The sequence below is a fragment of the Aptenodytes forsteri genome, unplaced genomic scaffold, assembly GCF_000699145.1.
Source record: "Aptenodytes forsteri isolate BGI_AS27 unplaced genomic scaffold, ASM69914v1 Scaffold12, whole genome shotgun sequence".
NCBI classification, from domain to species: domain Eukaryota; kingdom Metazoa; phylum Chordata; class Aves; order Sphenisciformes; family Spheniscidae; genus Aptenodytes; species Aptenodytes forsteri.
The window spans coordinates 624009-638309 of record NW_008794161.1 but is presented as its reverse complement, the minus strand read 5'-3'; the positions used below and the strand labels follow the sequence as shown (position 1 = coordinate 638309).

At 37.2% G+C, this 14301-nt stretch overlaps 2 protein-coding genes across 3 annotated transcripts in view; one reads left to right on the top strand and one right to left on the bottom strand.

The window, feature by feature from the left end:
- Nucleotides 1-8453, bottom strand: part of SERPIND1 (serpin family D member 1) — a 9112-nt gene extending 659 nt beyond the window's left edge. Inside the window, exons 1-4 of the mRNA XM_009280857.1 lie at nt 8407-8453; nt 5480-6351; nt 1426-1699; nt 327-471 (exon numbers count right to left, since the gene is read on the bottom strand). Of these exons, the coding sequence (XP_009279132.1) occupies nt 327-471; nt 1426-1699; nt 5480-6335 (1275 nt within the window). The 5' untranslated portion in view covers nt 6336-6351; nt 8407-8453. The remainder of the gene's footprint in view (nt 1-326; nt 472-1425; nt 1700-5479; nt 6352-8406) is intronic.
- The window catches only part of PI4KA (phosphatidylinositol 4-kinase alpha), a 63634-nt gene that overhangs the window by 23052 nt on the left and 26281 nt on the right, over nt 1-14301 (top strand). For both annotated transcript variants that reach the window (XM_019472513.1, XM_019472514.1), the window contains exons 19-25: nt 9903-10011; nt 10560-10696; nt 11634-11767; nt 12794-12876; nt 13137-13207; nt 13325-13449; nt 13917-13998. In XM_019472513.1, the coding sequence (XP_019328058.1) occupies nt 9903-10011; nt 10560-10696; nt 11634-11767; nt 12794-12876; nt 13137-13207; nt 13325-13449; nt 13917-13998 (741 nt within the window). The remainder of the gene's footprint in view (nt 1-9902; nt 10012-10559; nt 10697-11633; nt 11768-12793; nt 12877-13136; nt 13208-13324; nt 13450-13916; nt 13999-14301) is intronic.

The following is a 14301-nucleotide window of genomic DNA, read 5'->3' as shown; positions in this document are numbered from 1 at the left end:
CCCCCCCCCCCACGCCAGGTCCTGCACGTGGCTCCCTTGTGGTAGTTCCTATGCAGCAGCAATCCTTTGGTTTTGGTTTGTGAATAAGCCTGTTCCTGACTGACCGCAACACTTTGTTAGTGCCTTTGACATCTGATTAAGCATGTTCCTCATTATATGAATAGACAAGGACATGCAGAGAAATCCACATCCCTTCTGTGTCCTCCAGGAAAGATGAGGAAAAAATATTATTTTGGCTTACTCTGAATTATTTTTACTGTGTTGTCATGTTTTCAGGTGATATGGTTTAATCAGAAAGGAAATGGAAAGAGGAGAGGAGTAAATACCCTGTCAATAGTGACTTTCTCATCCGATATACCAGAGTAGTCGCCTTTTTCATTGAACAGTTCTTCTATTCCCATGGATCTCAGATAACCAATCAAGTTATAACTCTTCTCCAGCTTAAATTTAGGCAGAACCACTTCTCTTGTTCTAGTAAAAATAAAAACAAAAATGAAGAATCATTGAGGAGATACATATTTGCATGACTCCTTTGCTTTACATATCTGTGTGGTTTGGCTTTTTTGCTGTCTTCAGCAAGCAGGACACAGAAATGTACAGGACTGTTTACCGTACTTTTACTTTCAAAACTTGGGCATCATTACTTTTAAGCTGTGCTTTAAAAAATTAATTCTCCTCCCAAAACTGTTAGTTTGTCAATTTAATATTTCACTTACGATGTTTTACATTATTTATAGGTATAAGGTATATGGCTTTGAGCAGTTCAGTACATGGCTGGATATGCTTGTAATAAATGTTGAACTGTCAGATTTTCTGGACTACTAAATTGGATGTTTATCACTTACTGTATACAATAGAAATAGGTTAGCTTCCCGAATAGCACATCAAATCAGGCCTTTTTATCTTTTCATCAAGTCTGAAGACAGATACCACCTAGGCTGTCATCTTGCACAAGAGAGGCTATATAATATTTTCTCTCCTGTAATTGTGATGTCCATTGTTGATTACTGAATGTGTGCCTTTACACAACAGATATGTTGAAATGCATAGTGCTGAAATGAACATGGGCTGCTTTCCATATGATCAAGATTATTCTGCACAAATAACCTGCTATTGCTCCTGTTTTTCCTCCTCATTGTAAACTTTATCAGTAAGAACTTTTTCTTTAAATCTGCAACATTAAACACTTAATAGAAAGAATTTTGGAACTCCATTAGAATTTTCCACCTCAATCATCCTTGATTTCTTGACGGCATTTAAATTTTGAGAGATCACTGGTCCTGATTTTTAATTCAATAAATCCCATCTTTTGGGGGGTTTTGTTTAGGTTTAATGTTTTTAATCAAAATATCATATGTTATTTTCTTGTCAATCTCATCAAGAAAATACATTAAGACTTTACAAGATGTACTTTTCAGCAGATACCTGTTTGTCATGCTCTTCTGCCATTTTTCCACCACTTGAGGTGTTATCTGCTTTTCTAGGGCTTTCATGCCAGAGAGTTTGTGTGGAAGTACAATCAGCATACTGATGTTCCCCACAAACGGGAGCTGGATCACACCGCAATCTAGCTCGGGGTCTGCAGCAGCTAGGAAGTTCCCTTTAGTCTGCATCATAGGAACCTTTATTGTTTGCTTCTCATTCAGTCGGAAACTTCTCTTCATTGTCATTTCCACTGGAAACTTATTCTCCCAAGTTCCTGTTAATACAATGCAGAAGATAGATAAACAAAAAACCCCAAGATCCTTGTTTAATAAAATATCCCCAGAATAACGGTTTACATTAAGTTTTAATTCATATGAATTGGGAATTACTGTAGGAGATTGTTGGTTTCAATTAAGCCTGACTAAGACGACAAGTTTTAAAGTGACTTTAAAATTCCTGACTTTCTTTCTAACTTAACATTTGTCTGATTTGAATGTTCTGAATTACAAAAGCAGGTAAACACAAACTGGAAATTTGAAAGGGCTTGGTATGTACTATTTTTTTCTGCAAGGATCCTAGAAATTGCGAAGTTTAAACAGATGCAAAATATTTGACAGGGTTCGCACCTAGCGAAACAACTGACTCACCTATATTTTTTGAGCTCTGATACTTGAAACCAGACTTTCAGGCATTAGAAACACCAAGCTAAGTAATGGCTGTTTTCATTTTGCATAACAGATAGTATGCTGAAGGCATTACGTTGACTTAGTCCATTCAAGCCAGTTAACTTTCTGTGTTAAGACATCCTGAAAAGTTTGGGTGTTGACTGCTTAATTCTATGACCCAGTTTGATGTGATTTCAGCACACCTACATGAGCCTGTCATCTGACAGGTTTATGCCCAAAGAATACAATTCAACCTGTTTTGCAGTTCAAAGATTTGCCATCAGGGTTTGAATCTTTGTATGTGAAGATTCTTTGGGTACCCCAAATATTTATTGTCTGTGTAAAAGAAGGTGCTTTTCTAAAGTGATGCTCCTATTGATCTCTTTTCAGAACCAAAGCTCTGGAAAAAACATTAATTTTTTTCTTAATGGGCAAAGTTAGAATTTTATAGTGGAAATAGGGGTACTGGTATTTCCTGTTAAAACTCTGGATTTTAGGTCACTGTTGGCAAGCAAGTACATGGGGAGTATGGCTGTGACTGTGTGGAGACACTACAAATTTAACCTTAATCAGTAACCTTTTTTTAAAAGATTGCAAGTGATTCTGAGATCCTCAGTGTGACTTTGTCAAGTTGACTGTGAAGTAACAAAAAACCCCTTAAGTCCAACTTTCATTCTAATAGTTTCTTCATGTGTTGGGCTGATGGGGAGCAGTTTGAGAAGTGATCAGACTGGTTAATATTCTGAAGGGAATGGGCTGTAAAATGAATTACAGTATTCCCAAACAAATGGTCTCACTTCTCAGGAAAAAACATCATCTGGCTGTTCTTCAGGGAGCAGAATTTACAGGTGTAGGACTCTAGCTAGCTAAAGGCATGAAGCTGCTGTGGGTCAGGGGAGCTTCAGCAGCACTGTTGTCACTTGAGGAATGGGAGACATCTATCAGCTCTTCCTAGTAAAAGAGAGGAGCTGGAGAACTTTTTTCTTTAATTCAGTTTTGCAGATGTGTTTGTCTTGGGGTAAAATACTGTTCTCCAGCAGGAGGCATGTGGTCTTCTGGGGCCAGCTGAAACCAGTTGGCACTTTACTGACTTTTGTGACTTCCTGTTTTGAATCTTCCCACCGAGATGTCTTTTGGACCCATCTGTGGTGGCAGATGTTGTCTCCACTGATTGACTTCTCTTGCATTTGTGACTAGAATCTCAGAACCAATTTTGGATCTGTCAAAATCTGTTAGTTATCAAAAGCTGCCATGACCTACCATGGCTAAAATAACCAGCTCCTACTTGATAGGAAGCTCATAAATGATTGTTCAGACCTCTGCAGAATGGAGGGTAGATCTCAGTTAGACTGGACACCTATACAAGATAAAACTTGCTTCTTACCGACGTGAACAGTTTCCAATAGTTTCTTGATGGTATTTAATATAAAAGGAGCTTGAGACTTCATGGTGTTTGGCAAGTAACCCATTACTCAGTATCACTTGTACTGAGCATCTCTGCGTACCTGATGTGTACTCATAGGTTTCTTAGCTCTGAGGGCTTAACAGAGCTTGTCTGCAATGATACAGTGTAAATATTGTAAGTGGAAAGATGTGGACAAAAATTAGCATTTGTGGAAGACTAGTGGGGAAACTAGGAAACCTAGGAGCAGAACTTGCTTTTAAAAAGTTCACTTCCACTCGAAATAGTATTACCAGGAGACTGTCACTATAAGACGAAAGAATGGGAGACAGTGGTATAGAATGGATCTTTTTGGTTTTGAGGGTTAGAAATTACTGCCTTCAGCAGACAGCACCAAGGCAATTTGGACTAACAGGACTCCATGGGGAGAAGAAAAAGCCAAAAGTTTTTTTAGTCTTGCTGACTCAAGAGATCCAATACTAAGGCTATTTAATTTTTGGTGGTGTTTTTGTTATTCTGAGATAGCACAAGTATTTAAAAACTTCAGAGTAAAACAAGAATGCATTTTAAATTTGACCAAATTGTGAAAAAAAGTCTCTGTTTCACTTTGCATAATCCTTTTCTTAGGATGGTCTGATGGACAGTAAAGCCATGTATTTAATATGATATGGTCATCAGAGATGTACTTAAGGGTATAAATAAGTCCCTTTTGGATAGTACTTCAGAATAGGGATCTGTCAAATCATTATTTGGATCTTATGCTAATGAGTGCTTCAAATCTTTTAAAGAGACGTGGCATTATTCAGGGAAGTAATGCCTTGCAAGTGAGTGGGAAAAGGTACGTTTCATAGATTTACAGGAATGGTGTTCCTATAAATTCCTATAATCAAACGCTGAGAAGGCAGGTGTAAGAGAGCCCTTTAGCATTTGTTTCCTGGAATCAGGGACATAATTGGAAAAAAGAAACTCCATTATAAGTTATGGAAAGGAGTATGTTGTACTTCCAAACATTGTTATCCTTTCGTGCTAATCTGTCTTTTCTTACCAGTGTTTTAAGTCACCTTCCATCTGGTTTTCATCTTAGTCAGTAACAGATCTCCTTTTTTTCCTTAGTTCCTCTTTCATTGGCACCTCCCACCTTTTGCTCATTTAATACCATTTTAAAAGTTTGTTGAAAAATTACCAAACTTTCAACTTGAGGCAGATAACCAATGTTGAAAATCTCACCACAGATTCTTAGTTTAAATGTAAAGAAATTGAAAATAAGGATTTATAATAATATATTGTATAGTCTTTATTTCAAGCCTCTTTAACTGTTCAGCCTATAGTGAAACATGTAGGAGCCCATATCAGCAGGCAGTTCATACTGAAATATTCCAAGTAGTGAATGTGTTTGTTTTTAGTTTTAGAACAATGCTGTTTTGCTTCTTCTCTTCAGTCCCCTGTGTAGGCTTGTTGACAAGGATCATGCTCTGATCATATAAAAAGCAGATACTTTAAGCTAAACTTCTTTATAGTCATTCCTATAAATCCTGAATACTTCAGAATTGTTAAGTGTTTTAACTGATCAGCCTGTACCATTTCAGTGAAGCCAATAACTTGAAGCAGGACTCAGTGTGACTAATAACTTGCACATGAAGTAATACCTCATCATCTAAGACTCCTACAAAGCTCATGCTTTCTGAGGCTGTTCTGCCTTCATACATTGTTTTTTAGTCTCACTTTTAGACTATAAGGTTTTAGATGTACAAATACAGCAAATGCTTATTTACAATACCCACTAACTTCAAGGCATGACTGGAACATCAGTGTGCTACAGAAACGTGCAAAAAATTGGCTAATAATAGAGATTCTTCTAATGAGGGAGTCAGTAGGCTTTTTTGAACTGTAGACTGGATTTAAGTTCAGTCTGGGGTTTCTAATGATGTATGCAGTGAATTGCAAACTGAGAAAATCCATTGCCAAGATTGAAATAACAGATTCTTACCTTTAAAGTAAAGACAGTTAAGAATCATCATCAGTGTTGTAGGGTTTACATTCACAAGAGCTTCCTTTATTAATCCTTTGGTCAGCTTCAAGATGCGTTCATTTGTTTTAGTTATGAAGTTAGGATCCGAAAAATCAGCTGGTTGGGCATCAGCAAAGTAGTATGTTTTCATATTGTTTCTGAAATCATTCAGAATAGAAAAGTCCTTCTGAATATAAACATCATTGACAGACCTCAGCGTATAACCAAAATTGCGCCTGAATAGCCGATGAGTGAGTTTGCGGAAGAGATTATGAACAGTCATGAGCTCATATTTGGTGCTGGCATTGATGAAGTCTTGAAAACCAATAACAGATAACACTTCCTGATGAGTCTGACCCTTCAGACCCAGAGAAATCATAGCCATTGCAGTGGAAATGCCAACAGGAGCCATGAGGATATTATCTGAAGAGTTGGCTTTGTCTGCCACACTGCGGTAAAGGTTGAAGCCAAAGTTTGCATTGAGGGTATTGAGGCGCTGGATTCTAGTTTTGCCTTGGAATAGTTCAAGAATATTTCCTTGCTGAATTTCAGAAACCATGTATGGGCCAGCATCAATAATGTCACTGTAATCATCTTCACCCAGTATCTTGTCAAGATCTAGATAGTCCTCTTCCTCCTCCTCTTCAGGAATCAAGTCATTAGTGATAGTGTTTTCTCTGTGGAACTCGGGTGGTAAGTTTGGCATATCATAGGTCCCATTTTCATGTGGCTGTGCATCTTTAAGGCTTTCAAAATGCTCAGTGAAGTCCTTGACTCCACAAAATGTGGAGGTTATGATGAGAGCAAAGGCAAGCAAATGAAATAGGAATTTCATTCTGACGGGTGAAAACCTGGAAGACAACATGACACAGTTGAGAGAGCATAGGGTAATTGAATCTTAGTTATCTATTCCCTAATTTTAGGACCATGCTGAATTCTGTCACAGCAGAAGGTCTATAGTTATTCGACAGCATTTTTTTTTAGTGGAACAGAGCTCAATTAAATGGATGAATCTGTTCTACTGGTAATCGGTTTTGCTTACATAATGCCTCCAGCCTGCCAAAGAATTGGTTGACCTCCTCCCATAGAAGACATCATTATTGGCATATTTCAGCAGTAACAAACTCATTACCTAAAATATGTGGGACTCTTTATTTATAAACCTGTAACACTTAAAATGTGTGCTAACTGCGTTACTAGTGTATGCTAAAAATACAACGTGAAGATAAGTTTGAAGATTTGAGCTTGGTAGGAGGAGGGACTAGGCATCCACTGCAGGAGCATACCAGAAGGCTGAGATGTACTGAAGAATTTGAAAACAGACATCCTGTAGCTACAACAAAAATGGGAGTTTTATGGGAGTATTTTTAGAAGAACAAGGCTGAAATTTGATGGAATAAAGGATATCTAGGGATGTAGCAACAAACTTGGAGAAAGACATGTATTTGCACTAAATACGTTCGTCCCACGTTAGTGGGACTGCACTGTGGGAAGCATTAGACATAAATATATGTCCTGGCCTGCTCACGGTCTTACTCAGGTGTGTTACTACACGTCTGTGCATACTTTTTGCAGCTGTGTATACTCATCTGCTGCTTCTGTGAAGGATTGGCTTGATTCTGCTTTTTGTTTAGTTACGTTTTGTTTCGGTTTACTTTTGTGTAGCACTGCACAACATGAGCTCTCTGTTTTCTTCATGATGTGAAGTCTCTAAGTTCCTATTCAGAACTTTGTTTCTCTAGTCTTAGTGTTATCCTGATGCTGGATTTCTAACCTCACTTCTTTTGTGTGAGGATATATTTAAGTAGAACCTGCATTTTTCTAAAGGGGAACTTAATCTCTTCATCTACTGAGTACTGGACCGTTGCATTTTTTTTCAATTATTTTTAAAATCAAGAACTATCTTAGATATTTATTGTTTGAAGAGAATCCATCAGCCTTACTCAGCTGTAAAACATCGTACCAAGAAGTGGGTCTGAGAGACTTTTCACCATAATATTGGTTTGCAGTAATTACAGTGATCTTAAAAAGATATGAAAAAATGTAATTCCTTCCTGTGACAGTCAAAGAAAGACCAGAATGTAGGTGTTCAATAACTCTGTATCAACTGAAACTGTGAAATGGGTGTCTGAATGCCAGAGTCTTGGATTTTGCTCAGACTTCTTTAGAAAGTTACTTGATGACTTTATAAAGTCAATTTCTGTTGCTAGTACTTTTTTGAGTAAAATGGCAAATACTTACAATTTAATCTAGGACAAAACACTGAATACAGTTAAAACAAAAATCTTACTAATACGTTGATTTAAATGTTTTTTAAATTAGCAAATAGTCCAAAGAGCTGTTCTGTGGAAGTAAAATATATAGGTATACATACCTGCACATCTGTGAATAAAACCAGTGCTTGAAGGAAAATATTTTCAAACATGTTGTAGCAGGACTGAAGTAACTGAACTAACAGTTTAATTTTCAAAACTCTCCCCCCAAACTAATTAGCCTGAAATCCTGAAACCATTTAAGGTGATTACCCCGTATAAAAAATGAATTGTTTTGCAATGATGAAGGATCCATAGAAAATGCTTTTTAAATGGTTTTACACTGACTGAAGGACTCGAGTCAGTCTTTTTTTTTTATTGTTTCTTCATAAATTCATGACTTTTTTTTTTCCCCGCCCCCAGAAGTCGGGCCCTTACGGCTGAGATACTCTGTCCAGTAACCATTGATAAATGTTTTCTACTTTTGGCATAGAAGAAGTTGCTGTCTCTAGTTCCCAACTTTACATCTCGTCTTCACCAAAGTTCAGTTATTGCTTAGCTGCACTTACACAGGCAAAACATTCTCCCACTCTACAATATATATGTCATTGGTCAGATGTACCTAAAATAACAGAAGATGTAAATGAAGCTTACCTTTAAGGCACTGTACGGAAGGGATGTGTTGAATAGCTCAAGTAAGGGGAATGGCAGGGTTTAAATCTGAACTTTGACGCTAGTTTTTTGTGTATCTCCCAAAGTAAACATTCTCTAAATCAAACACTGCTAAACTTACTTCGTCAGCCAAAATCCCTCCCTTGCCTAGTGATCTCTGCTGAATTGTATGTTGTTTGTTGAACTACTTTTATGGCTTTGCAGGTACTTGTTGGCTTTTGAGGAAGATCTTTGAGCAAAAATTGGTGTGTATGTAAAGTTTCAAAGTCAAGCATGCACATAAACTTGACTGCTAATGACTAGTAAAGCCATGTCGCTGCTATTTTGTGCTGAAATGGGGGGGGATCTTACTGCAGATGTGGTTGAGGCCTCTGTGGTTGTGATGGTCAGGCTTCTTCAGTCAGTGTTATATTGGTGCAAACACTTGTGTTGCACAAGCAACTTTTTAACATAGTGCCATTCACCAGCTTAAACTGAGATTAATTTTACTATAATACAGGGATTTTTTTCTTTTTTTTTTTTTTAAATGAACAATCTGCCTCATGATTTACAAATATATCCAAAGTTGGCTTTATATAAGGTTTCACTGAAATACTGCTGGCTTTCATACCTCAAGGGAATTATTGTACAGTTAGAGCAAACTCCTTCCAGCTAGATTAGAATCTAACACTTTATTAAGAAAGTTTTACAGTAATAATATACAGTCGTATTGAATAAAGCTCGCAGTTTAATGGGCCATTTCTTTCACTTTTTAAACACTGCCTGTGCTTCTAACACTTTTAAGGATAACACACTATAAGCTTTGTTACATAAATTTATCTAACATCGCATATCATGTTGGCTGGGAGTATAAACTGTGCTCCTCCAGTGGTAGCAGCTGTTTGTGCAAAAAGTATCAGAGAATTTTAATAAATGTGTTGAAAATAATGCTCTTTTACTTGCTTGTTTAGATAGTAAATTCTCCAGAACTGATGTCATTGTGTGCGTGGGTGCAAACAATGAAAGATCCCCAATTGGTGCCTCAATGTATTTCCACAAAGCCAATAAACAACAGCAACCAGAAGTATGTTTGACTCATATTTATTTGGTTTTGAGTTCCGTTGCACTGAAGCAAAGCTGCATGGCATTGTCTTCAACACAGTTTAAAAGACCGTGTGGTCTCTTCCTGTCTGCAGTTGATAGTACACTAATATTATGTATTCTCTTCAGAGGTTACTGTGTCAGCATGGTATTATTCTTGTGCAAAACAAAGGAAATTGTTACTTCAGGCATCTCAAATGTTAGCATTTAAGATATTCTAACAAGATCTAATTTTCTTCAATATAACAATAGCAACGTGAGACTAGTTTTCATAGATGACAAAGAATATTACCTTCGTAAATCATAGTAAAGAAGGTACATGAATTGATCCCTTAGCATGGAATTAAGTTATTGTAACTCCCATCATTTTCTGATGTTAATTTTTATTTCTTTGGTAGCTCACTAGACGGTTGCCACCCATCAAGGAGGCCAAGCCCAGGTTGCAAAAGCTGTTCCGTGACTTCTGGTTGTATTCAGTGCTGATGGGATTTGCTGTGGAAGGATCAGGTAGTATAAATTCTGAGAGAACAACATTGCTAGTCACATATAAACTCTTGATGAATGTGCGTGTAACTGTATGTAAACCATTCACAGTAGGCTGAAGAAAATTTATAGGCATAAAGACACTGCGAAGCAAACAGCTTACATGACAGTTGTCTGGTAGGATTTTACACCTTTACTCTGTTTTGCTATGAGATTCAGCACAGTACAATTTGTTCTTAGGGTTTGGTTTTTTTTCCCTAAGCTAATATAGCAGTTAGCCTTAGTTAAGTGTGAGTTTTGATAGCTAAGTTCCTGAAATGGAAGATCAGAAACATGGGGTACAATGGTAATCAAGTAGAAACTTCTTATCCAGTGAGAAACTTCACTTGGAATTACCGAAACATGTTTATTATGTTTGGAACACGGATCACTTGTGTTGAGTGTTTGTGCTTAAGTGCATGAAAAATTGGCCCTGGGAAGTAGTATAAAGCTTGATAATGCTGGTTAGCTTTGTGAATCTTAATACTGTTTTTCTCCCCCACCCCACCTTTCTCTTTATACTTGTGCTTCAGGTCTCTGGCCAGAAGAATGGTATGAAGGTGTATGTGAAATTGCCACCAAGTCTCCATTACTCACGTTTCCCAGCAAAGAACCACTTCGATCTGTTCTTCAGTACAATTCTGCCATGAAGAATGATACCGTGACTTCTGTAAGAATTAATTTCTTCTATTACCTACTTCTGTAATGTCCGTCAGAGTTAAATGATATAGTAACCATGATATATTGAAATAGCACAATACCCATTCAACCTGCCTCCTATTAGTGAAAAACAGCTTTTTTACACTACTCATGTGACAGCAGTGTACATAAATGACTTGGGGTTAGTTTTATTGAGTGTTAATACAAGTGCTTAGGGTGGTAGCCACACTATTTTGATTAGGTGTGGAAACCAAGTCTATGTGGAGATGGATGCCTTTTAATAGTTCTTCATCCGTTTTGTAACAGACAGACAAAATTTATACTATTTAAAAAAAAACTGAAACACAACAAACTTTGGAAGGAAACAACACATTCAGTCTTTCAAATAAATGTTAAGTGAGCTTTTTCCCTTTTTATCCTCTGGCTTGGTACTGGTATACTTCTCTCTCCCTAGTGTTTGCAGGATAGATTTTACCTGAGGACTGTTTGTGGTAGCAGTGTAAAGTGGATTTAAGAGTTGCAGCTTATGAAATGTCTTTGGCTCCCAAATAATACGGAAATCTGCATTGTGCCTAGATATTTAGTTCTGTGACATCAAAAAATGGCACGAGACTCTTGAAGTTTCAGATGGACAAGGTTGATATTGATCAAAATTACATGCATTTAGTGTAGGAATTTTATTTCTTCATTGCTAGTTTCCATGCAGTTATGCCAGTTATTTCAGCAGGGAGCTTGAGTCCAGCATTTAACTCTGTTTAATTCTGTATTTGAAGAATCGTGACTTGCTGAGTCAGAGCAGGTTGGTCTTAGTCTGCGGGCAGAGGCATCCTGGCATATTGTTTGCAAAGGTTAAAAAGTAAAAAGAGTAATAGCTGAAAGCAAATGTTTTCAGAACACAAACTGATACAGTACTCGCACTTCAGATAACCTCATGTATTCATCTCTAGGCTGAATTAAATGAACTGCGGAGTACCATAATAAATCTCTTGGATCCTCCTCCGGAAGTGTCAGCGTTGATCAATAAGTTGGACTTTGCCATGTCTACCTATCTCCTTTCTGTTTACCGCCTAGAATATATGAGGTATATATATACTTTTTTCACTGATGAATTAAAAAAAAAAATAAAAACTCTGTATGTTCAAGTCAGAATTGCCAGACACTAAGATAAATGTGAATCAGTATTTTGAGTCACGTTAGCTCTATTGAAGATTCCGAGACTGGGAATTCATCTGTGCAAAAATGCCTTAAGAGTAGATAAAAAGGATGGAATAATATAGTAGGGCCCCAAAAATGGGATCTCCTCTGTATAGGAACTAATAGAAGATGGACAAAAGGGTTCTTCAAAGGAATGTCTTGCAAGCGTAATGTATCCTCTGCACAGAGTCTTGTGCTTGCACCTCTGGAGGACAGTGTAGACACTTGCCTATTCTATGAGATTAGTGGGAGCTGAGAAATTTCTTTTTTTGTAGTGTACTTTTTTTTCCCCCTCAATAGTGTGTGTTAGGTTGTACTAATCAAACATACTGAATTCACAGACTATTTTTTTTTCTTTAAAAGTGTATTTATGACTGCTATTCAAAGACGTGTGTAGCTGAAAGCTGAGGTGGAGGTCTAGCAATGAGGAAAGTAGGAAGAAACTTCTCCACCACGTTTTTACTTTGATGATAACTGAGAACAGGGACGACCATTTCCAGAAACATCATGGCTGTATTTTAGAAAAAATTTTTTAATAAGTGATATTTCCATCATATGCAAATTCAACAGATGCAAAGCCTCTAGAAATGCCAAAGATTGTGCCATGTTTATACATTTGTGGTGATTGTATAAGTGCATCATTATCACGTTTCCCACTCCTGAGGTGTGAAAGTTATTCTCTCAGTGACAATCCAGCGTTTTATGATCTAAGCCCTGTTAGTTCAATGTAGAAACAAATAGCAATATCACACTTACTAGAGAGTTAAAATTGTCATGAAATGAACCATGACCGTATGTGTGTGGTGTGTACTGTGGCATTAAAGTACATAGATTTGTTGAAGATGTTTAAAAGAAAAACAAAATGAAACAAAAAACCAAAACAACCCAACCCACAAAACTCTTCTTTTCCTAGGGTGTTGCGTTCAACTGACCAAGATCGCTTCCAAGTTATGTTTTGCTATTTTGAGGATAAAGCAATTCAAAAAGACAAATCTGGTAAGATTACATGTCTAGGTTATCTCGCAACTTGAGATACTAGGAAGTTATCTCCAGGCATGCAAAACTAAAACAAAGCAACTATATAACAAAATTAATCACGTTCACTAGATTGCTGTTGCTTTATTCTTGCCAAGAATGCTGGTTTTGTTTTGAAACTGCTCGGTTCAGTGTTGGCTGAGTAAACATAAACACTTTTTACCTGTTAAAAGCAAATGTAATTCTCATAATCAAACCTGTCACTTCTCTCAATTCTTCAGGTATGATGCAGTGTGTGATAGCTGTTGCTGATAAGGTGTTTGAAGCTTTCCTGACAATGATGGCTGATAAAGTAGGTTACATGGAAACTAAAATTTTAAATTTGTATAAATGTTCTCATTTCAGTTTATGAAAGTGTGCTTGTCTTTTTCCTTAAGAGCTTCATACTTGTCTTTGGCATGCTTTTTAGCCTAAAACTAAGGAGAACGAAGAAGAGCTGGAGAGACATGCTCAGTTCTTGCTGGTGAATTTTAACCACATTCACAAGAGGATCCGGAGAGTTGCAGACAAATACTTATCTGGTCTGGTAGACAAGTGAGTATAGATTTAATTTTCCTCTTCTCTTTTCACATTGACTGCTTAGTGATTACTTACGCAATCGATGATGACGGTCAAGTGGATTTCTTGGCTGATACTTCTGCTGAAACATCTCCTTGAAAAATGACATTCCATAGTATTTTTAACCTGGGCTCTGAAACCCCTGCTTAAAATGTCTGTGCCTGCCTAGTATTCCCATGGATGGAGCAAAGCAAAGTGCCCATGAAATAAATGCAATCTCAACTCCTATGAAACAGCTCTGCTTAGCTTGCTCTTAGAGAGCTTTTGACTCTGTATTGAGCTAGGCTGTTGTGAGCCATGGCAAGCTTTGTGACTTCTGTTGAGTATGAGCTTGCCCAGTGATGTATATAGCTAGCTCTTTGAGCAGCTCCATTTCTTGGTAAAATACTTTCCTTCCTCAGCTGTCCATGGTTATTGCGTTTCTGAATCCTGTCTTGTTCTAGATTTCCTCACTTGCTGTGGAGTGGAACTGTGCTGAAGACTATGCTAGATATTCTGCAGACACTGTCACTATCTCTTAGTGCAGTAAGTTCCTTTTTTAGTAATGCTATTAGGGAAATAAAATACATGTTTCCATTTTTCTTCCGTAGAACTGTTGGGGTTTTTTTGCTTTGTTTTACATTTATTTGATACTTACTTGAGTTCTTTGTTTGTTTTTGCTTTCGTCACTAAGATTGATAAAATCTTAATTTTAAGTTCTGTGAAGTAAGGAGTGCATTTGCACACCTATTTCATAGGCAGTAAACTAGTGCTAGGAAGTTGTCAAATGTGGTTCAGAAAGTCAAATTTAGCATGAAGAATAAAACACTGGGTTACCAGTTCTGGGTT